At 38.0% G+C, this 21,497-nt stretch overlaps 1 protein-coding gene across 16 annotated transcripts in view; it reads right to left on the bottom strand.

Moving 5' to 3' along the window:
* The window catches only part of LOC143648382 (uncharacterized), a 239,889-nt gene that overhangs the window by 70,527 nt on the left and 147,865 nt on the right, over positions 1–21,497 (bottom strand). For 5 of the 16 annotated variants that reach the window (XR_013158512.1, XM_077118321.1, XM_077118319.1 and 2 more), the window contains exon 4: positions 18,386–18,478. The exons of 10 other annotated variants lie outside the window; for them this stretch is intronic. Coding sequence is in view for 4 of the 6 variants with exons in the window: in XM_077118321.1 (XP_076974436.1) it covers positions 18,386–18,478 (93 nt within the window). In the remaining 2 variants the exon portion in view is untranslated. Of the gene's footprint in view, positions 1–18,385; positions 18,510–21,497 lie in introns of all 16 variants that reach the window. One more of the 16 variants, XR_013158518.1, reaches the window with a different exon arrangement.

A 21,497-nucleotide genomic window follows, 5' to 3' on the forward strand; every position in this document is an offset into this window, starting at 1 on the left:
AAGTGAGAAGGCACGGGGAGAGCATAGTCAGGGCTTCTCTCTCAGCTGGAAGGGCACATGGTGAACAGGGTGTCATTTACTAGCTTTTTCTCTTGGCTTCCTGTTTCATGAAGTTCCTTGGGAGGCATTTTCCTTCTTCATCTCCAAAGTTCACTGGCTGGTAGACTCTGCTTCTTGTGGCTATGTCATTCTCTGCTCTCTCAGAGAGAGTTTATTCTCCAAAATGTTTCCCCTTTTATAGGACTCCAGTATGTCAATCAAGACCCACCCAAATGGGTGGAGACACATCTCCCCTAATCCATCTTAACAACCACTCTTGATTGGGTTACATCTCCAGGGAAACGATCTAATTACAGATTCAAGCACATAGTATTTAATAGGTATTATTCTGCCTTTACACCCCTTTTCAACATAAAAAAGTTAGAATAGGCACATCCCAAATATCCCTAAAGATTGGGGGAGAAGGATCAACGGAGAAGGAGGAGTTATAACAGAGAAGATGGAATTTAATAAATATACTTAATAAATTTAAAATAAAAATGTATTAATATTTAAAAATATTAAAATAATAAATTCTGCATGGGATTTGAAAGCTCCCAAATGCTGAATCATTATTTTAATATTTCATTAGTCTCCAGTGTCTTGGAGCAGCTAAAAGGAAAAACCTAAAATTGTGGTACAGTAACCATATCAGACTTTGAAATCTGTTCTGAAACTATTTGTTTAAAATGTACTTTGAAATTTATTGCTTTTCTGCTTATATATTTCACAATAAAAAATGTTAAAAAAACAAAGAACATGGCCTTTTGGGGGGTAAAGAGCTTCAAACTGGCATGACAGGGATCATATTTTATTGTTTTAATATTCCCATAGTAATGAACACTGTACATGGCAAACAGTAAACACTCCTCATTTTTTACTGACTGAGACAATTTAAATACAATAATTCTTCAGTATCTATTATAAAATATGGAAATATAATGTTGTTTGTTATTGATGACATATTTCAATAGGGCTACCACTTATCTAAAGAAATTAAAAGGAATGCTCACTCCTTTAGAATGATGAATTTAATTCTTCTTAAGATACAAATGTGAATTGCACATATACAAAACCCTTATGTACATTTCTATATATTTATCATGACCCTTATAGAATAAAGTGATTTATATAACAGAAAACAAAAAATGTTTTAACACATAAATAGAACTGGGTAAGGAGGAATTTAGGCTTTGTCCTAGGGGCATTATGGAGCTGTTCAAAAATTATAAGTAGGAAAAGGATATTGTGACCCTGTTGATCATGCCATATCATTATTTTATTCTATAAAATATTATTATATATATTATTACTATTATATTTAATTATTATAATTAAATTGTAATTATTATAATGGCTGTTTGCAGGCCTCATTGTGTCCAGTCACTGCCCTTGAAATCCTCCCTTCACACTATTGCTTATTTTCTCATATGCAAATCTAATCATGCCACTCCCCAGTTTAAAACCCTGCAATGACTGGGATAGATTAAAATTCAAATTCCTTCATATGACTGTGTGTGGCTCTTGACCTCCTAACCAAGCAGTCTGTTTAACATAACCTCTTGTTGCTCTGATTTTGGCATGCCAGCTATAGTCATCATCTCTGATTGACAAACTCTTACTTAAAATGTCAAATGTCAGTTCCAATGTCATTTTTCCTGTGCCCTAAGAGAAATTAGCCACTCGCTTGCTCTGGGCTCCAATAGCAATTGGTACATATTTGGCTCTAACATTATTGCTTTGGATTTTAATTATCTGTTTACATGACTTCCTCCTTTCCTCTAAATCTAACATCTTAATTCTGGTTCCATGGATTACAAGATGGACTTTGGGGACTTTCAAATCACATGCAGAATTTGGCGTGTATGTGGGGTACACAAATGCAGGCAATTCTCATCAGCTTCTCAAAGCACTCCATGACCCCCAAAAAGTTGATGCCATTACTGCCTTAGACTGTGAGTTTTTTTAGGGCACAGAACATATTATGTGCCTGCCTTTTTGTATAACCAGTTTATTGAAGAATTTGAACTCAGTAGGGCATAAACATGAAATGGTTTTATTTTTCTCAAATCCTTACTTTGAACTATGTTCTGTCAAATCTTCCTTTCCTGTTCTTTAATGACATCTCAGACAGATCGCATAGCTTTCCAGTCTCTTTTAGTTATTCAAAAGACCAGTTTACTTGTTTGGCTCCTAATTCAAACAGATGAACTCTTTAAAAAACACCTTTGAAACAATCAGAGAATTTGAATACGACCTGAGATTAAAAGGTATTAAGAAATTATTGTTAAAACACTGTTTAGCAGAATAATGAAATGGCCTTTATATCTTTTTGTAAAAGTCCCTAACAGCTAGAGCTGAACACCAAAATATTTTCAGGTAAAAACATTTGACTCTGTGTGGCTCTTGACTTCCTAACCAAGCAGTCTGCTTAACATAACCACTTGTTGCTCTGATTTTGGCATGCCAGCTATAGTCATCATCTCTGATTATGAAAAAAGAAGTGGAGGCAACAGTTTGACCAAGATTGGCAAAATGCTGATAATTACTGAAGTTGAGGAATGGGTATGTGGTCAGTCTTAACAGCATGATTTCTATTTCTGTATATGTTTAAAAGTGGACATAATTGTTTTGATTTGCTAAATGACGCTGGGATGCAATATACAAGAAATGGGATGGCTTTTAAGAAGGGAGTTTATTAAGTTACAAGTCTACAGTTCTAAGTCCATAAAATGTCCAAACTAAGGCATCCAGAGAAAGATACTTTGATTCAAGAAAGGCCTTTTCTGTCTCATGGAAGGCATGTGGCTAGCATCTGCTGGTCCTTGTTCTTAATTCTGTTGCTTCTAGCTCCATTGCAGTGGTTTCCTCTCTAAGCATCTGTGAACTTTTACATAGCTCCTCCTGGAGACAACTCTGGTTTCTGGTTTACCTAGCATCTCATGGGAATATACATGACATTGTCTGCTGGGCTCTGCATCTCCAGTCATTCTTGTTTAGGCTTCTGCTCTCTCTGTCAATACTCCAAGCATCTCCAAATGTCTGTGTCTCTGTCAGCTCTGAAGCAACTGTATGCTGGGGCTTCTGCCTTTCCCAACTTCTGTGTCTATGTTAGCACTGATCAACTTCTACCTTGAATGGGTGGAGTCATATCTCCATCTGATCAAAAGGCCTCACCCACAATTGGGTATGTCTCATCTCCATGGAAGTAATCTAACCAAAAGGTCACACCCACAATTGAGTGGGCCAATTGCAATAGAAACAATCTAATCAAAGGTTTCCATCCCATAATATTGAATCAGGATTAAAGGACATATATTTTCTGGTGTACATAAAACTTTCAAAACAGCACAATAATAAAGTAGTTTTTTATTCAAACCAAGTCCAGTTCAAATCAGATTTCAGTCTCACTCATATCCAGTGATGTGCTCTAAATGTTTAATAACCACCTCTCCAGGGATAAAATAGCTCCAAAAAAAGTTTGTACTTTTGGCAGTTTCCATAGTCTAAATATTCTGACATTGCAGATTTTAAGCTACTAATCTGATGTCAGCAATGCAGAAGTGGGAAGAGAGACAAGATGAGCAATAGCATACAATTTAATATTTGCACATAAGAATAAAGTCAAATGTAGTAAAATAATTAAGAAGTTATATGTTTCAAGAATTTATCTTTGTTTTAATATAACTTATTTATCTAATATAATTTAATTTAATTTTTAATATTGCTGTGTATCAATCTGCTCAGAAGATCCCTAAAAATTAAACCATCAGCTCTCATGAACTTATGTGAGCCAGTTTCTGAACTCTGCTGCAGCATACTTCTTTTTCCCTATCACCCCAAACAGCATTGGCCAGACTTGTGGCTTGCTGTACTTGCAATGGTGTGAAAAACATAGTCTCCTCTTTTCTGCATTCTCCTCTCCATCTTCAGATTCTAATTACTTGATGTTGTAGGTTGGGAGGGAAGAAGAGAAGGAAATAATGCAGCAGGAACCATTTTACATAACTGTAAGTAACGCCTGTTAATGGTCCACTCTTGGCAGTTGTTCTAGGTAAGTGATTGGCCGTCCATATACTCTGTGAGGCAGGAGTCCTAATGTTGGCTCTTTCATGGGGGAGATAAGAATTAGGGGAGGTTCCTGCTGAAAGTATGACATGGGAGACATGTTCTGGTTTAACCTTTTCCAAGCTTCTCCAGGAGTTCCACTTCTCAAAAAATTTTGCTGCTGACTTCTTTTGACCCATGAGAAACTCACTTATCTTGGTCATCAAAAGGTAGGAGTGCAGTCTGCTCTTGCACTGTCTTTCCACACTACCAGCTCTTACCAACTCTTTTGACCCTTGCTTATATAGGTTCAGAGGTCATATTTGCACATTCATAGCACAAGCAAATAATGATAATTTTCTCCTTCTGGCAGTACCACCCCCCCCCCCCATATCTTTGATGAATTCTCTTGAAGTACTCTTCACTTGTCTTTGTGAAGGGGAGGGTAGGCACCACCTGCCCTCACCCCTACTACTCTCATCCTAAACATCTCTTCATGTGGAGTTGTGCTGGTTTGAAACCGTTATTACCCCAGAAAAATCATGTTCTCTTAATCGTGATCCAGTCTTGCTGCCCCCACAATATTCAATATTGTAGGTTTGGACTTTTTTTCAGTTGTTTCCATGGAGATGTGGCCCACCCAGTTGTGAGTGTGACTATGCCATTATCACAGTACCATTTGTTGACATTTTTTTTGGGGGGGGGTGGTGAACTGCAAATGCCAGGAAGCAAACCTGGGTCCCCGGCATGGTAAGTGACAATTCTACCACTGAGCTACCCTTGCACCCCTGTTGTGTGAACTTTTGATTAGATGGAGATGTGACTCTGCTATTCAAGATTGGTCTTAATTGGTTTACAGGAGTCCTTAAAAGAGCTGACATGGACATAGACATTTGGAGATGCAGAGGAAAATACCTTCTGGGACCCACAGGATCTACCAGATCAATTTGAAATCGGAAGCCAAGACAGGCACCAAGCAGACATTGCTATGTGTCTTCCCATGAGATGCTAAGCAAGCCAGAACCCAGAGGTTTGCCCCAGAGAAGCTAAGCAAGGACCTGAGGGCAAGGACTTCTGACTCCAGCCACATGCTTTCCCAGCTGACAAAGAAATCCTGGATGCCATCCAGCCTTTCTTTGGAGTCGAGGAATCTTCCTCTGGATGCTTTAGTTTGGACATTTTTATGGCCATAGAACTGTAGACTTATGACTTAATAAATCCCCTTTATAAAAGCCAATTTACTCTGGTATATCACATTCCAAAACAGGAGGGTCAGCTGAATTGGGGAAATGTCAAGTGTAACTTCCTTGTCTGATTTTCAAATCCCATGAGAATTATTTGACTCACACTTGTGTGTAGCTCTTTTCAGAATGTGAAGTCCTGGACCCTTTTCAGTTTTCTCCATATTGGGTCATTTTTTTCAGTAGGAAAAATTCATGTATTACTTGTTTTTCTCATTTTGAAGGAGTGATATTAAAAATAACGACTGAGATGAGTGCTGATGGCATACAAATGAAGTAGAGCTAATGTATTTGCTGTGTTTAATTACTGTTGGAAAGCTTATTATTTAATACTTGATTTATAAAACTTCACATATTAAATATTATGTTTTCCCAATTTTTTTTGGAAGATAGTCTTCTGGATTTGGAAGTCTGTGAAAGTGCTTTGTTATTATTTTTATTTGTTATGCATTTTTTCTTCTCTTTGGAACTCAGTCAGATTTGCCAAATCCTTTGTGTTTTTATGGACAACTGAAAATATGCTGCAGCATTATAGAACCTTTTGCTAGCCTTTGTATTCTAAATATATGCTAGCATCCTAAAGGGCTGGAAGTAACAGTCATATGGAGCTGGCTTAAAGTCTGCTGAGAGTGATCTGAGAGACAGCATGCAGGAGGAAAACCAAAATTAAGGATGAGTCTGTAAATCCAACAGATTTCAACCCAAAGGGATTGGATAATGAGGCAGAAATTAGGTACTAGAGAACAATTGGAAGAACAATTACACTAGACCAGAGGAAAAGGGAACTGAATGGAAGATGGGAGGCAAGGCTGCAGACAATCTTTGAGTCTCTGGGACTTAAACCCATAAAAGTAGTTCTAAGTGTGGTAGGCCAGCTCCAGCCATTGGTAACAGTCCCAGAGTGAATCTGAAGGGAGATCTACAACCAAACCAGCTTTACCTGTCATTTCCCCTCCTGGCCCTCTCCCTGCTCAGCCTAAACACCTTTGCCATTCACCAGAGTTTCCTGCCCCTTTCCATTGTGTTCAGTACCCAGCATACCAGTTCTGGTTTTATCCCTTCTAGCTTTCAGACTTCAGAGTATTCTTAAGAAAATCACATAACTATACAGTCTTTCTCTAATACCACATGTTACTTATCAAGAGGTTCTTCCATTGTTGCCAAATACATTTCTTATTTTTGAAAGTACCATCAATAGTGGCTCTTTTAAACTGTGGCAGAAATAGCTAAGTCATCCACCAATATTCATTCTCCCCTTCTTCCTTTAATAATAAAACTCCTATATATTAGCCAGGCATATTTCACCTCACTAGAAACTACATTTCCCAACCACTCTTGCAGTTTGGTTTGATCATGTAACTAAGATCTGTTGAATGGGATGTGAACTGAGGTAATGCCTGCTTAGATGGGTGTTAAGGGTTAACTTTTCCAAGATAGATTCCCAGGAGGCTAATCTCCTGGGAAGCTCTTTTGAAAACCAGTTATAAGCAGGGTTTATGGCAACCAATCCTAGAAGAGTGCTGAGTGGTGGCTGAGGCTATAGGATCTGTAATGCCCAAACCAACCACAAGGCCTCTGATTCTTTTGGGGGTAAGACTTATGCTTTCCTGACTTTTAATTGCTGAAGTAGTAGAATAAGGTTGTAAGTCACTACTCTGTTGCAAATCAAAAGTCTTGGATTGCTGACTTGATCATACAGTCTTAAAGTCCTCAAATGCAGGAACTAGATCCCTCTCACAGAGTCTGTTGGTCGGTCTTGGTTGATTCCTGAGTACTGCCATAGAATGCTGTGGACATTAAGAGATCTGTCCACAAGCCCTAGTTTCTACTTCCATGAATTTTCCTTAATATGCATTGTGCAAGAAGGTCAGATATATATGTTGTCAAGCTATACACTCTTTTTTTGTTGTTGTTTTTTGTTTTTCACATGGGCAGGCACTGGGAATCAAACCCAGGTCCTCTGGCATGGCAGGCAAGCATTCTTGCCTGCTGAGCCACCGTGGCCCGCCCAAGCTATACACTCTTGAATTCTTGACAGTGAACTGTTTCTATTTCTTCTTCTCTAGCTTCTTTCTCCTTTTCTACTAACTTGGTATTGATCTGATGGTTGGTGCCATCTGGATCTTGGACCTACAGAGCTTCAATTTTATTTAAGTTTTGTTTTATTTTATCACAGATGTTGTAGGTTTATAGAAAATTACTAAAACATATATATAGTTCCCTTTAGGCTTAGAACCTTCAATGTGTGTTCCCCTTATGTGCTGATTCTTTCAGAACACATTTTTAATAATTCAGAGAAGGACAACACCCAAGAGTATAACAGGGTGACAACACGGCGGGAACCAGTAACTCTGAACAACTGCAAGGAGTAGTCACCTAAAAACTGGCTGGTTACCTTGAGACTGGTTCAAAAGAGAAAAGTAAATGTCAATATTCTCTCAGGAACCATATTTAAGTTATATTACTGTTATAGCAGCTTAGCTTTTACCGTAATACATAAAGACATTTTCTGTACTGGTTTCCATTATACTTTATTCAGAATCTATAGCTTCTGTCATGTATTTGAACAAAGCTTTGTAGAGTGGAAAGGGCTCTGTAATAAGACCTAGATTCAGATTCCACTTGCACCATTTAAATATCACCTTATAAAAGCTACTCTTCTAGCCTTAGATTCCTCATATCTATCATAGATAATGCTCATGTAAAAGATTATATGGCTTAGTATGTAAGGAGTAAGGAGAGCTTCAGATATATAAAAGGCACTTAATAAGAGTTCATTTCTGTCCAGTTCCCTTCAACATCACCTAAAAGTAAGAACTATTAACAGACCCAATCCTTGTATGTACTACATGTGAGAAAATTAAGGAGAAGTTTTTTTTTGGTTACTTGGATAACTGAATTGCAAAACAAAAAAAAGAAAAAGAAAAGGAAAGAAAGTAGAATTTCCATATACTACCCCCCACACCACAACATAAACAGTTACTCCTGTTATTAATACTTTGCATTAGTATGGACACTTTATTACAATTGATAGACTAATACTATTATAATTATACCATTAACTATAGGACATAGTTTACACTAAAGTTCACAATGATTTATAGACCTACAGTGTATTGCTTTGTTAATGCTGCCAGAAATGCAGCATACCAGAAATGGAACAGCTTTTAAAAAGAGAATTTATTAAGTTGCAAGTTTATAGTTCTAAGTCCATAAAAATGTCCAGACTAAGGCGTCTGGAGAAAGATAACTTGACTTTAAGAAATGCAATTGGGTCCAGAACACTGCTGTCAGCTGGGAAGGCATGTAGCTGACATCTTCTGGGGTCTTCAGCTTCTGGTTTCAAACAACTTCCCTGGGGACATTAATTTTCAGCATCTCCAAATGTCTGAGTCTTGTATAGGCTCAGTCAGCTCTGAAGCTTTCTTAAAAATATTTTCCTCTTAAAGGGCTCTAGTAAGCAGCCCCACCTTGAATAAGTAGAGACATCTCCATGGAAACCACTATTCAAAAGACACCACCCAATAATATTGAATGAGGATTAAAGAACATGGCTCTTTTGGCATACACAACAGTTTCAAACTGACATATACAATTTTTGTTTCGTTCTGTTTTTTGCATGGGCAGGCACCAGGAATTGAACCCGGGTTTCCGGCATGGCAGGTGAGAACTCTGCCTGTTGAATAACCATGATCTGCCCAAACACATACAGTTTTTTAAAATTATTTATTCTAATAACTTATATGCAACCTAAAATTTCCCCCCTTTAACTACTTTCAAATATATAATTTAGTGATGTTACATTCACATCATTGTGCTACCATCACCACTATCCATTACCAAAATATTTCCATTACTCTATCCAGAAATTCTGGACCAATTAAGCATTAATTTCCCATTCTTGACCCCCACCCCAGCCCTTGGTAAACTGTATTCTAGTTTCTGATTCTAGGTGTTTGCTTATTCTAATTATTTCATACAAGTGAGGTCACACAATATGTATCCTGTTGTGTGTGGCTTATTTCACTCAACATGATGTCATCAAGGTCATCCATGTTGTTAAATGTATCAAAGCATCATTCCTTTTTACAGCTAAATAATATTTCATTTTATGTATATTCCACATTTTCTTTAACCTTTCATCTGTTGATGACCACTTTGGTTACTTCCATCTTTTGGCAATTGTAAATAATGCTTCTATGACTATCAGTGTGGAAATATTTGTTGGAGTCCTTGTTTTCAATTATTTGGGGATTACACCTAGAAGTAGGATTGTTGGGTCATATGGTAATTCTATAATGAACTTTCTGAGGAACTGCCAAATTCTTTTCCACAGCAGCTGCACCATTTTACATTTCCATCAACAAGGGAAGAGTGTTTTTATTTCTCTACATCATCTCCAACACCTGTTATTTTACTTTTTTTCAACAATGGGAATTTATTCATTTGCAAGCTTACAATTCTGAGGCCATGAAAATGTCTAAATCAGAGCATAATATTTTCCATTTTTTAATAGTAGCCATTCTAGTAATGTGAAATGCTATCTCATTGTAGCTTTGATTTTGCATTTCCCTAATGGATAATGATATTGAGCATTGCTTCATGTGCTTTTTGGTAATTTATACACATTCTTTGGAAAGATATCTATTCAAGACGTTTTCCCACATTTAAATTAGATTGTCTTTTTGTTGTTGAGTTACAGGATTCCTTTATATTCTGAATATTAGACCTTATTGAGTAGGTTGCTGTTTTACTTTCTTGATGAAGTACTTTGTTGCCCCAAAGCTTCAAATTTGATGAGATCCCATTTATCTATCTTTTTTCTTTTCTTGCTTTTGCTTTGGGTTTTACATCTAAGAAATTATTTCTAACACAAGGTCCTGAAGATGCTTTCCTACATTTTCTTCTAGATGTTTTATAGTTGTGGTGCTTATAGTTAGGTCTGTGGTCTATTCTGAATTGGTTTTTATAAATCATATGAGGTAGAGATCCACCTTCTTTCTTTTGCACATGGACATTCAGTTTTCCCAGCATCATTTATTGAAGACACCATTCTTTCCCCATTGTGTGATTTAGCACCCTTGTCAAAAATCTGTTGGTAATAACTTTGAGGATTGATTTCTGAACTCTCAGTTGAATTGTGTGGTTTGTATGTCTGTCTTTGTGCCAAGACTATGCTGTTTTGATGACTGCAGTTCTGTGATAAGTTTTAAAATTGAGAAATGTGAATCCTCCAAATTTGTTCCTCTGTTTCAAGAGGGTTTTGACTATTCAAGATCCCTTACTCTTGCATATAAATATGATGACTGGCTTTTCCATTTCTGCCCAATAGACTATTGGAATTTTGATTAGTATTGTGTTGAATCTGTGAATCACTTTGAGCAGAATTGACATCAACATTATTTTGTCTTGCAATTCATAAACATGGAATGTCCTTTCATTTATTAATTCTTCATTCATTTCTTTTCACAATGTTTGGTGGTTTTTCCATGTACAAGCCTTTTACATCCTTGGTTAAATTTATTTCTAGTTATTTGTTTCTTTTAGTTGCTATTTTATCTGGATTTTTTCCCTTGATTTCCTCTTTAGTTTGATCATTGCTACATAGAAATACTTCTGATTTTTGCATCTTGATATTGCAGCTGGCCACTTTGCTGAATTTGTTTATCAGCACTAAGAGCCTTGTTACGGATTCTTCTGAATTTTCCATATATATAGGATACTGTTATCTGCTGATAAAGAAAGTTATACTTCTTCCTTGCCAATGTGGATGCCTTTTCTTTCTCTTGTTTGATTGCTCTGACTAGAACTTACAGGACAATGTTGAATAATAGTGGGGACAGTGTGCATCCTTCTCTTGTTCCTGGTTTTGAAGGGAAAGCTTTCAGTCTTTCACTATTGAATATGATGTTAGCTGTGGGATTTTTATATATGTTCTTTATTATGTTTAGGAAGTCTCATTCCATTGCTAATTTTCTTAGTGTTCATAACAAGAAGTCCCAGACTTTGTCAAATGCTTTTTATGCATCAATTGAGATGATCGTGTGTTATTTTTTTCTTTTAGTACTATTAATATGGTATATTACATTAACTGAAAGTTCTTATCTTGAACCACTCATACATACCTGGGATAAATCCCACTTGATCATGGTCTATAACAGTTGCATTCAGTTTGCTAGTATTTTTATTAGGATTTTGCATATATATTCATAAAGGATATTTCTCAGCAATTTTCATTTCTGGTGCTAGCTTTTTGTCTTTGGTATTTGGTTGGTGCTCATCTCAAAAAAAATGAGTTAGGGGATTGTTCCTATCTTCCATTTTTGGGAAGAATTTAACAGAATTGGTGTTAATATTTGTTCTAGTTTGCTAGCTGCCGGAATGCAACACACCAGAGACAGATTGGCGTTCAATAGAAGGGGATTTATTTTGTTAGTTCTTCAGAGGAAAGGCAGCTAACTTTCCACTGAGGTTCTTTCTTACGTGGAAGGCACAGTATGGTCTATGCTAGTCTTCTCTCCAGGCCCCTGGGTTCCAACCCCGGGGTGACTTCCTTCTGCATCTCCAAAGGCCTGGGCTGAGCTGCAAGTGCTGAGATGAGGAATGCCAAGCTGCTTAGCAGTGCTACGTTGCAATCTCCCATTTAAGCACCAGCCAATTAAGTCAAACGTCACTCATTGCAGCAAACATGCCTCCTAGCTGACTGCAGATGTAATTGGCAACAGATGAGGTTCACGCACCATTGGCTTATGTCCGCAGCAACAAGACTAGGTATGCTCACCTGGCCAAGTTGACAACTGAACCTAACTAACACAATATTATTGGAATATTTTGAAAAAATTCACAAATTACACCATCTGGTCCTGGGCTTTTTTTGGTTGGGAAACTTTTGATTACTGATTCAATCTATTTTTTTTTTCAAGTCAGTATGGTTTGTGTATTTCTAATAATCTGTCCATTTCATCTAGTTTAACTGATTTGTGGCATGCAACTCTTTTAAGTGTGTTCTTACACTCTTACGGGCATGCAGCTCTTTTAAGTGTGCTCTTACACACTTTTATTTGTGTGTGATTAGTAGTAATGCCTCTGTGTCAGTTAGAAACTGTCATGTACCCCTGAAAAGCCATGTTCTATAATCCTCATTCATTATTGTGGGGTGGGATCTTGTTTTATTGTTTCCATGGAGATGTGTCTCCACCCACTCAAGATGGGGTTGCTTACTGGTGCCCTTTAAGAGGGAGCCATTTGGAAAAAGCTCGAGTGCTGACAGAGCCCACACAACAGGAGACCTTTGGAGATGCAGAAGGAAAACAACCCTGAGGAAGCCTTATGAAATGAGAAGAGTAAGCTAGCAGACACCATGATGTCATGATGATGTCCCAGGTGACAGAGAAACCCAGAACTTCACTTATCATTTCTTTGGAGTTAAGCTATCTTTCTCTGGATACCTTATTTTGGACATTTTCATGGCCTTAGGACTATAGACTTGCTACTTAATAATTCACTTTCTAAAAGCCATTCCATTTCTGGTGTATTGCATTCCAGAAGCTTACAACTAAGAAAAGATTTTGGTACCAGAGAAGTGGGGTGCTGTTGAGGTTTGCAAATACCAAACACACTGAAACAGCTTTTTAAATGGATAAGGGGAAGATTCTGGCAGAGTTGTGAGGAACTTGATAGAGAAGGCCTAGAATGTTTTGAAGAGACTGTTGATTAGAAATGTGAACTCTAAAGATACCTCTGATAAGGCCTAAGACAGAAATGATGCATGGGTTATTGAAAACTGGAAGGAGGATGATCCTCATTTTAAAATGGCACAAATTTAGCAAAATTGGCTACTGGTTTGGATGGAAGACAGATTTTAAAAGCCATGAACTTGGATATCTAGCAGAAGAGATTTCCAAAATAAATGTGGAAAGTGTGGCCTGGTTTCTCCTTGCAATTTATAGCAAAATGTGACTGGAAAGAGATAAGCTAAGAACTGAACTCTTAGGTACAATGAAACCAGAAATTGATAGTATCAAAAATTCTTGGCTTCCAAAAAGGGAGATCTCAGAGAATAATGCCTCACATGAAGATTTAATCAAACATGGAACCAATCAGTCACTTTGGGAAAACCCAGGATTGGAAAAGGAGTTATTCAGGAAAGATTTGTGGAAAGTCCTATTGTCTGATGATTATGATCCCTGCATACTACATAGAAAAGCAAGAGTGTTGTGGGATTTATGTAAATGGAACTATTGCTAGTCTGAACTTAAAGGGACAGAAAAGGAACAAATTGAAGGAAAAATAACTTCAAAAGTGGAACCATAGAAAAAGATATGAAGCCAAGAAATCTTTGGCCAGGAGAGTGGCCCTACCCAAGCACTTGGAGAGGCTGAGTTTGCCCCAAAGGCAGAGGATGGACCTTCCACCTCAATGTTCCAGAAGAGTTGTGCCCTAGGCCTCAGGAGAACATTACCCGGGGATTTAGGAGAGCCTTGCTTCTACCACATTGTTTTGACGGGATTGAGCCTGTGCCCTGCAGAAGGCAGAGAGCCTGGGTGTGGCCCTGATCATTGGAGAGGGTGGAGCCAAGGAAAAGGTAGTCTCCCCAGTTTTCACCAAGGTGGAGGGATCCAGGCCACTATGTAGGCCCTTGGAAAGAGTGGGACTGCTGTTTTCTAAAACCCTCATGATAAATGACTCTTAGACTTCGAAATCTAATGTAGTTTGCCCTGCAGGTTTTCAGAACTGTTTGGGTCCAGTGACCCTTGTATTCCTTCCAATTTCTCCCTATGGAAATGGGAATATATCCTATGACTGTCCCTCCTTTTTATGTTGGAATTAGATAACTTGTTCTGAAATTTACAGGTCCACAGCAAGAAGAGAATTTTACCTTAGTACAGACCATGCCTTTAGCTGACTTTGATGAGATTTTTTACTGTTTCTGACTTTGTATTGCATTTTTATTGGCTTTTCTGAATTTGTAATGGAATGAGTGTATTCCATATATGGAAAGAACATGTCTTTTGAGAGTCCAAAGGGTGAAATGTGCTTGTTAGAAATTGTCATGTAACCCAGGAAAGCCATGCTCTAATCCTCATTCAATATTACTGAGTGGGATCTTTTTTATGGTTTCCATGGAGATGTGACCCTCCCAGTTATGGATGGCAACTTTTGATCTGATGGTTTCCATGGAGATGTGTCTCCACCCATTCAAGGTGCCCTTTAAGAAGGAACCATTTAGAAAATCTAGAGTGCCAACAGAGCCCACATAACCAGAGACCTTTGGAGATGCAGAAGGAAAATGCCCCCAGGGAAGCCTTATGAAATGAGGAGAGAAAGCTAACAGAGGTCACTGCGTGCCCTCCCAGCTGACAGAGAAATCTGGAACTTCATTGGCCCTTTCTTTGGAGTTAAGCTATCTTTCTCTGGCTGCTTTAATTTTCATGGCTTTAGAACTTTAAACTTGCAACTTAATAAATTCCCTTCTTAAAAGCCATTTCAGGGCAGTGCAACAGTGGCTCAGTGGCAGAATTCTTGCCTGACATGCCAGAGACCAGGGTTCATTTCCCTGAGCCTGCCCATGTAAAAAACAAATAATTAAATGATAAAAAATTTAAATTTAAATTAAAAAAAAGCCATTCCATTTCTGGCCTATTGTATTCCAGCAGCTTATAAACTAAAACAGCCCCACTTTCATTTCTGATTTTAGTTATTTGCATCCTCTCTCTTTTTTTCTGTAGTCTAATTAAAATTTCATTGATTTTATTGATCATTGCAAGGAACAAATTTTTGGTTTTGTTGATTCTTTCTGTTGTTTTTTTAATCTGCTATTTTGTTTATCTCCACTCCAATATTTGTTATTTCCTTCCTTCTGATCGCTTGAGTTTTTTTGCTCTTTTTTCTCTAGATCCTGCAGTTGTGAGGTTAGGTCTCTGATTTAAGACCTTTCTTATATTAGTATAAGAATTTATAAATTTTCTTCTGAGAACTGCCTTTGGCACTACATATATTTTGGTATGCTGTATGAATATACAACATTTTCATTCCCATCAAGATATTTCTTAATTTCCCATGTGATTTCTTCTTTGGCCCATTGATTGTTTAAGAAGGCTTGTTTAATTTCCACAGATTGTGAATTTTTCTATTGTCCCTACCCATGCAGACTTGATTTTCCCAAGTGACCTTTGAGAGTCTCCTGGTTCTCCATATTATCACCAAATTTGATTGAACTCCTCAGGTCTACTTCACATAGAAGCAGCCCATGCATCAATCTTTCCCCTAATTGAAGTTGGCAAGTTGAGGGCTGATGGGTATTAAACTCAATAGCTTTTACTGGTCCAGTCATTGATTATAACATTGAAGCATATTTAGTCACATATTGCACCAAGAGTTGAAATACATCTCTCCAAAATCCCATAACCATTTTAACAGATGTGTAAATCCTAAAATGTCCTTTAACCTGTCCCTTAACAATGGACTGAGGCAATTGAGTCCCAGAGAAGATAGCATAAATTTTCCAAAGCCATACATCCAGTAAGTGAAGGAGGAATTACTAGAAACCACATTATTTGCCTGTCACTATATACTCAGATCTGAATTACTTTTCATTTAAAGAAGGTCTAAGAGGACTCCAAAATACCAGATGTTTGCTTCATAATAGTCAAGCATAACTCTACAGTGTTTAATAAGTGCTCCCCTCCCTTCTAAAGGAATTGCTCAATTTTTCATGGATTATATATTTTTAAAAGATAATGAGAGAAGCTTTGTCATTCTTAATAAACACTTTAAGGGTATTAATGCCTTAAATTACTGTGTGATTACCATCTTGGCTTAAGTATGATTTATCTATTCATTATTTATAACCATTTTAAAAATTTAAGTACCCCAACCCAAACTGTTGCTTACACTTGTCTTTTCAGTTTTCTAAATCATGTGACTTCAATTTAACAAAGAGAAATCAGACTGTATTTTCATATCCCTGCTGAGAAGAATAAATTTACCTTGATCACTTTTTTGTGCATTTTAGGTAGAAGTGATAGATATGAAAGAGTAATTCTAACTAGTATTTTATCACAACCAAAAAAAAAAAACTGAATATCACATACTGTACCTCCTGCAATTTTTACTCAACCAAAAACATACAAATTTATGAGGATTTCCAAGGTACGAAACAATTTGAGATAGCTAACTGCTAAACCACTTGGTTCATATAACTGATGATTACTTCATATAAATAATACACTATACTGCCATGGTCCTGGACTTACAAAAACTGGAGGTAATTAAAAGGTATATTATCTAGTCAACCTCTTAATTCCCAGAGATATTAAAGAGTTTGAAAATTGACACATACACACACACAAAATTCACAGGCTAGTTAATAACAAAAAGGAAAAGAACTAATATTTATTGAGTACTTAATAAGGACCAGACCCTTTGGTATAAATATCATTTACTACTCATAATTCTATTAACTATTATCCATTTTGTAGATGAGGAAAACAGCATTCAGAGTGTTTAAGCTAGTAAGAGAGAGGTTGGAATAAACTGGGTTTATCTGACCTCAAAAACTATCCAAAATCATGCAGTCTCCCAAATCTAGGACTTCACCCAGGTCTGCTGTCTCTAATTGTCTTTCCATCACAACCCAGCATCATCTCAAAATCTACATTTAAACCACAGTTAAAGCTTCACCCATTGCAAAACCAGGAGGGAAGTGAGCAAGAACCAAGCCTTGATACTCATTGAAGTCAGTATAATTTTAAACTCTTCCATTTCCCAGACTCTCATAAACCAATGTGAAATTGAAGATACCATCCTCCAAAAAGCAGTTAGTTCTTTTGATCCTCAGAATTCGTGCCTGATCCTATTGCCACACATCTGAAGGTCTATCAATTAATCCATTCAATGCTGATCATGGTAATCTGCTAGCCTTTCCAAGTCTCCAGCCTTTATCTCTTTGGTTCATGGGTGAAGCCACAGTACTTAGAACAGGGCTGGACCATAACAGAGAGGCAGGCTAGAACAGAAAGAGAGAGGAGAGAAAAAAAAACATGAAGGAGCCTGTGCTGGTTTGAAAGGATGTATGTCCCCTAGAAAAGCTATGTTTTGATCAAAATCCCATTTCATAAAGGCAAAATAATCCTTATTCAAAACTGTAATCAGATCATCTCCCTGGAGATGTGATTTAATCAAGAGTGGTTGTTAAACTAGATTAGGTGACGACAGGTCTCCACCTATTTGGGTGGGTCTTGATAAGTTTCTGGAGTCCTGTAAAAGAGAAAACATTTTGGAGAATGAAAAAGAGATTCAGAGAGAGCCAGAGAAGAATGACATAGCCATGAGAGGCAGAGAGTCCATGAGCCAATGACCTTTGGAGATGAAGAAGGAAAATGCCTCCCAAGGAGCTTCATGAAGCAGGAGGCCAGGAGTGAAAGCGAGCAGATGATGCCTTGCTTGCCATGTGCCCTGCCAGCCAAGACAGAAACTGTGACTGCATTTGCCATGTGCCTTCTCACTTGAGAGAGAAACCCTGAACTTCATCAGCCTTCTTGAACCAAGGTATCTTTCACTGGATGCCTTTGATTGGACATTTCTATAGACTTGCTTTAATTGGGACATTTTCTCAGCCTTAGAATTGTAAACTAGCAACTTATTAAATTCCCCTTTTTAAAAGCCATTCTGTTTCTGGTATATTGCATTCTGGCAGCTAGCAAACTAGAACAGAGTCCTTAAGCGAGGACAGTCACAAAATCCAGGAGGGCCCATGTCCTAGGACAGACAACCTGACCAGGGGCTACCCACTTAATGGGAAACACCATAGCTGACCCACTGGAGCCAAATGACTCCTACTGAGTGAGTCATCTATGGAGAAGTGTGGAGCCAAATGACCCACCCAAATGCACTATCTACCACCAGGCACCACTCTGGAGAGAAGGGAGGGTAAAAGAAAAGTCCTGAACAAGGAAGGGGTAAAAGGAATAAGTAAGGCTACTCTATAAGATTAAATATAAAGCAAATGGCTTTACATTGCCTATTGCCTCTATTCTCTTGTGAGAGAGCACACGTACCCCTTCTCTCCATGTGTAGTCAATAAATTTTCTACCTCCTTGCTCTATCTGTGCTGTGCTCTTGAACTCTTTTCTTGCAGGGCAGCCAGGAACCTTGAAGCCAAAATCCAGCAACAATAGGAGTCTAAAAAAATGTGTTAAATATATTAGATTACTACTTCAAATAAGCAAGATTTTAAACGTAGTGTATTAGTTAGGGTTCTCTGGAGAAACAGAATCAACAGGGAACACTTGCAAATATAAAATTTATATAAGTGTCTCACGTGACCACAGGAACACAGAGTCCAAAATCTGTAGGGCAGGCTGTGAAGCCGACGATTCTGATGGCGGGTCTGGACGAACTCCACAGGAGAGGCTCACCAGCCGAAACAGGAAGAGCCAGACTCTTCTGAATTCTCCTTAAAAGGCTTCCCATGATCAGATTAAGCATCACTCATTGCAGAAGACACTCCCCTTTGGCCGATTACAAATGGAATCAGCTGTGGATGCAGCTGATGTGATCATGATCTAATTCTATGAAATGTCCTCATTGCAACAGACAGGCCAGCACTTGCCCAAACAGACAAACAGGTACCACCACTTGGCCAAGTTGACACATGAACCTGACCATGACACGTAGCAAGCCATCTTTATGCAAAGATCTTCAGCTCCTCTTGTGTTCTCCCCTACACTGATTTAAAAACAGAAATAGTCTTTCACACAAGGAAAGGTTGTCATAAGCTAAAATGATGTGCTACATTGCAGAAGTGAAGGTTCAGGGGTTGAACTGCAAAACACATCAAAGTAAAAGTGGAAGGGAAAATGGAAGAAAAGAAGTCTTTCCTTCTTGCAAATAAATGCTCCTTGCTTTTTGTGACCTTTATGCTAAATATTATTTAAAATATTACTGAAGGATATAACTAGACTTCTGTAAGATAGTCATTCATTCATTGAGAACTTTTCAGAGCCTTTTAAAGAAGTATGTATGGTAATGTTTTTGATGAAGTCTTTCAAAATTTTTTCCCCAGCAATTTTCTAATTAGCTTATCTGTTAACTCTACGTGGGACAATGGCTAAAACAGCTTGTGATGGCTGCTTCATTGACATCCAGGAAGGATCTTATAGATATTTGAACTTAAAAATGAACTTATACACACTCATTTATTCTACTCTCCCAATCAAAACCTAATCACTCTCAGTATATGAACAATTCTAACAAGCTTGTCTATATGGTTTCCAGAACCACAGGAGACCATTAATTAGAAAGAAGGCCTGCTTGAATCAGATATATTGTATTTTGATAGCATTGGAGAACAAGGTATCTGTGTAGTTCCTGTAATAAGAATGGAAGGTATGGGAGGATACAAACTCAAAAATGATAGCAATCTGGGAAGAAAAATTTAGACAAGAACAGCCCTGTATATCCTGATGACTCTTAAGGACATTGTTGCTCTACAGAATAATCACCGATGCACATACTGATGGCCCTGAGTCACCAAGAAGAGGTTAAATAATATTCAGCTTCTTCTAGTTAAGAAGGCTGCAAAGTGTGCAATCCATGTTAGAAATATTTTCTTAATAAATGTCTAAAATCTTAAATAAAATAAAACACAAGCAGACAATCCTTGTGTTACCTGAAATGACTTATTTCCCAGTAGTTTTGACTCCAAAATTTCCACAAGTCCTATATCTTAGTCTTCAATCTCCCTTTCCCCATTCTCAGAACTAAAACTCCCTATATCTGTTGAGGCATTTGAAACCAATTCTCTCCTTCTTGGCTTACTTTTCAGTTCAAACATACCCCAAGGATCCTGGTGCTTGCAGATGCCAAAACTCCAGGCTATGCAGCTAGCACCTGCTAGCACTTAATGGCATCTGAGAACAACATTAGTGAGATCAAGATTGTGCTGGAAGTCATTAGTGGAGAACTCAGGGTGTGGAGCAGTGTGCTGGGATGTGGAGCAGTATGCTAGGATGGCTTGGCGAAGGACAGACAAGGAGAATTTATTTATTCTTGCTATAAGCCAATCCTTAAGACCTCACCCAGCAACTCCCATGAACCATCCTCTGCCATCGCCTTAGGAAAGTATTTCAAGATTTCACCTTTCTACCTTTAGAGAGAGACAACATGGGAAGGGGATGGGGAGGGGGAAGACAGAATGAGTCATGTCATACATACTTATTTTCATCAAGCCAACAGGATTTTACTCTGCCCTGGTATTCCCACTGTGGACACCAGTATCAGTGGTCTCTGTTGCAAAGAGGCAGGAAATAATGATCTCAAAATATCTCAGGAGAGAGGAAAGAGCAAAATTTAAATCACAGAAAGAGACAAACATTACTGTTATTGGTAATAAGGTAGAATTTTGCTACAGATACCAGTTTTTTCGAATATGAGCAAATAAAAAGATTCCTAAAAGGAATTCCTCCTTACTTCTGGGAGAAAAAATTGTACTCAGCATATGGGGAGCTCAATGAAAAGAAACCAAATTTTGACCAAAGGAAAACTTACCTCACAGTGAGGTCAGAGAACCAGCCCCCACGGGGGATCACAAAGCATCAGGGGAGTGACTGTGCCCAAGTCAAGACCACATAGTTAAGGAGTCCCAGTCCCCATTGGATCTCTCCAAAACAGTCCATTGTCAAAGAAAATTGTACTGAACAATATTAAACAGAGAAGGATGACTGCAATATTGCAATAGAGGAGAGAGATCAAAACTAAATCTGAACTCAACCCCACTGAAACAAAGGGTAGTGGGTATTTTAAGGACTAGAGTGAGCTAATAGAAAAGTGCTGGAGGATGTTAAGGGGAGCAATGGGTGTGTTGACCACCTGAAAATTTACTAAGGGCAGTTGAAACATGTGCCATTTGATTCTGTAAGGATCAGGGTGAAGGAGGTTCGAGGCCTAGGGTCAAGGTGTAACCAGTGCCCTGCTGGCAATGGTGTCAGCTGAGCTCTGATACAGGTTCAATATTCTCAAAACTGAAACAATTCAGAGAGGAGAGGGCCTGTAGGTATAAGTAGGAAAGTGTATTAAAAGAGAAGTTTATTTAAAAGAGTACACATTAGAGAGGTTAACGTGGGCATGCCCAAGGGAGGGACATGCACTGAGTGGAGTGGGCCAGCTTGT

Source organism: Tamandua tetradactyla, chromosome 10 (genome assembly GCF_023851605.1).
Source record: "Tamandua tetradactyla isolate mTamTet1 chromosome 10, mTamTet1.pri, whole genome shotgun sequence".
NCBI lineage: Eukaryota > Metazoa > Chordata > Mammalia > Pilosa > Myrmecophagidae > Tamandua > Tamandua tetradactyla.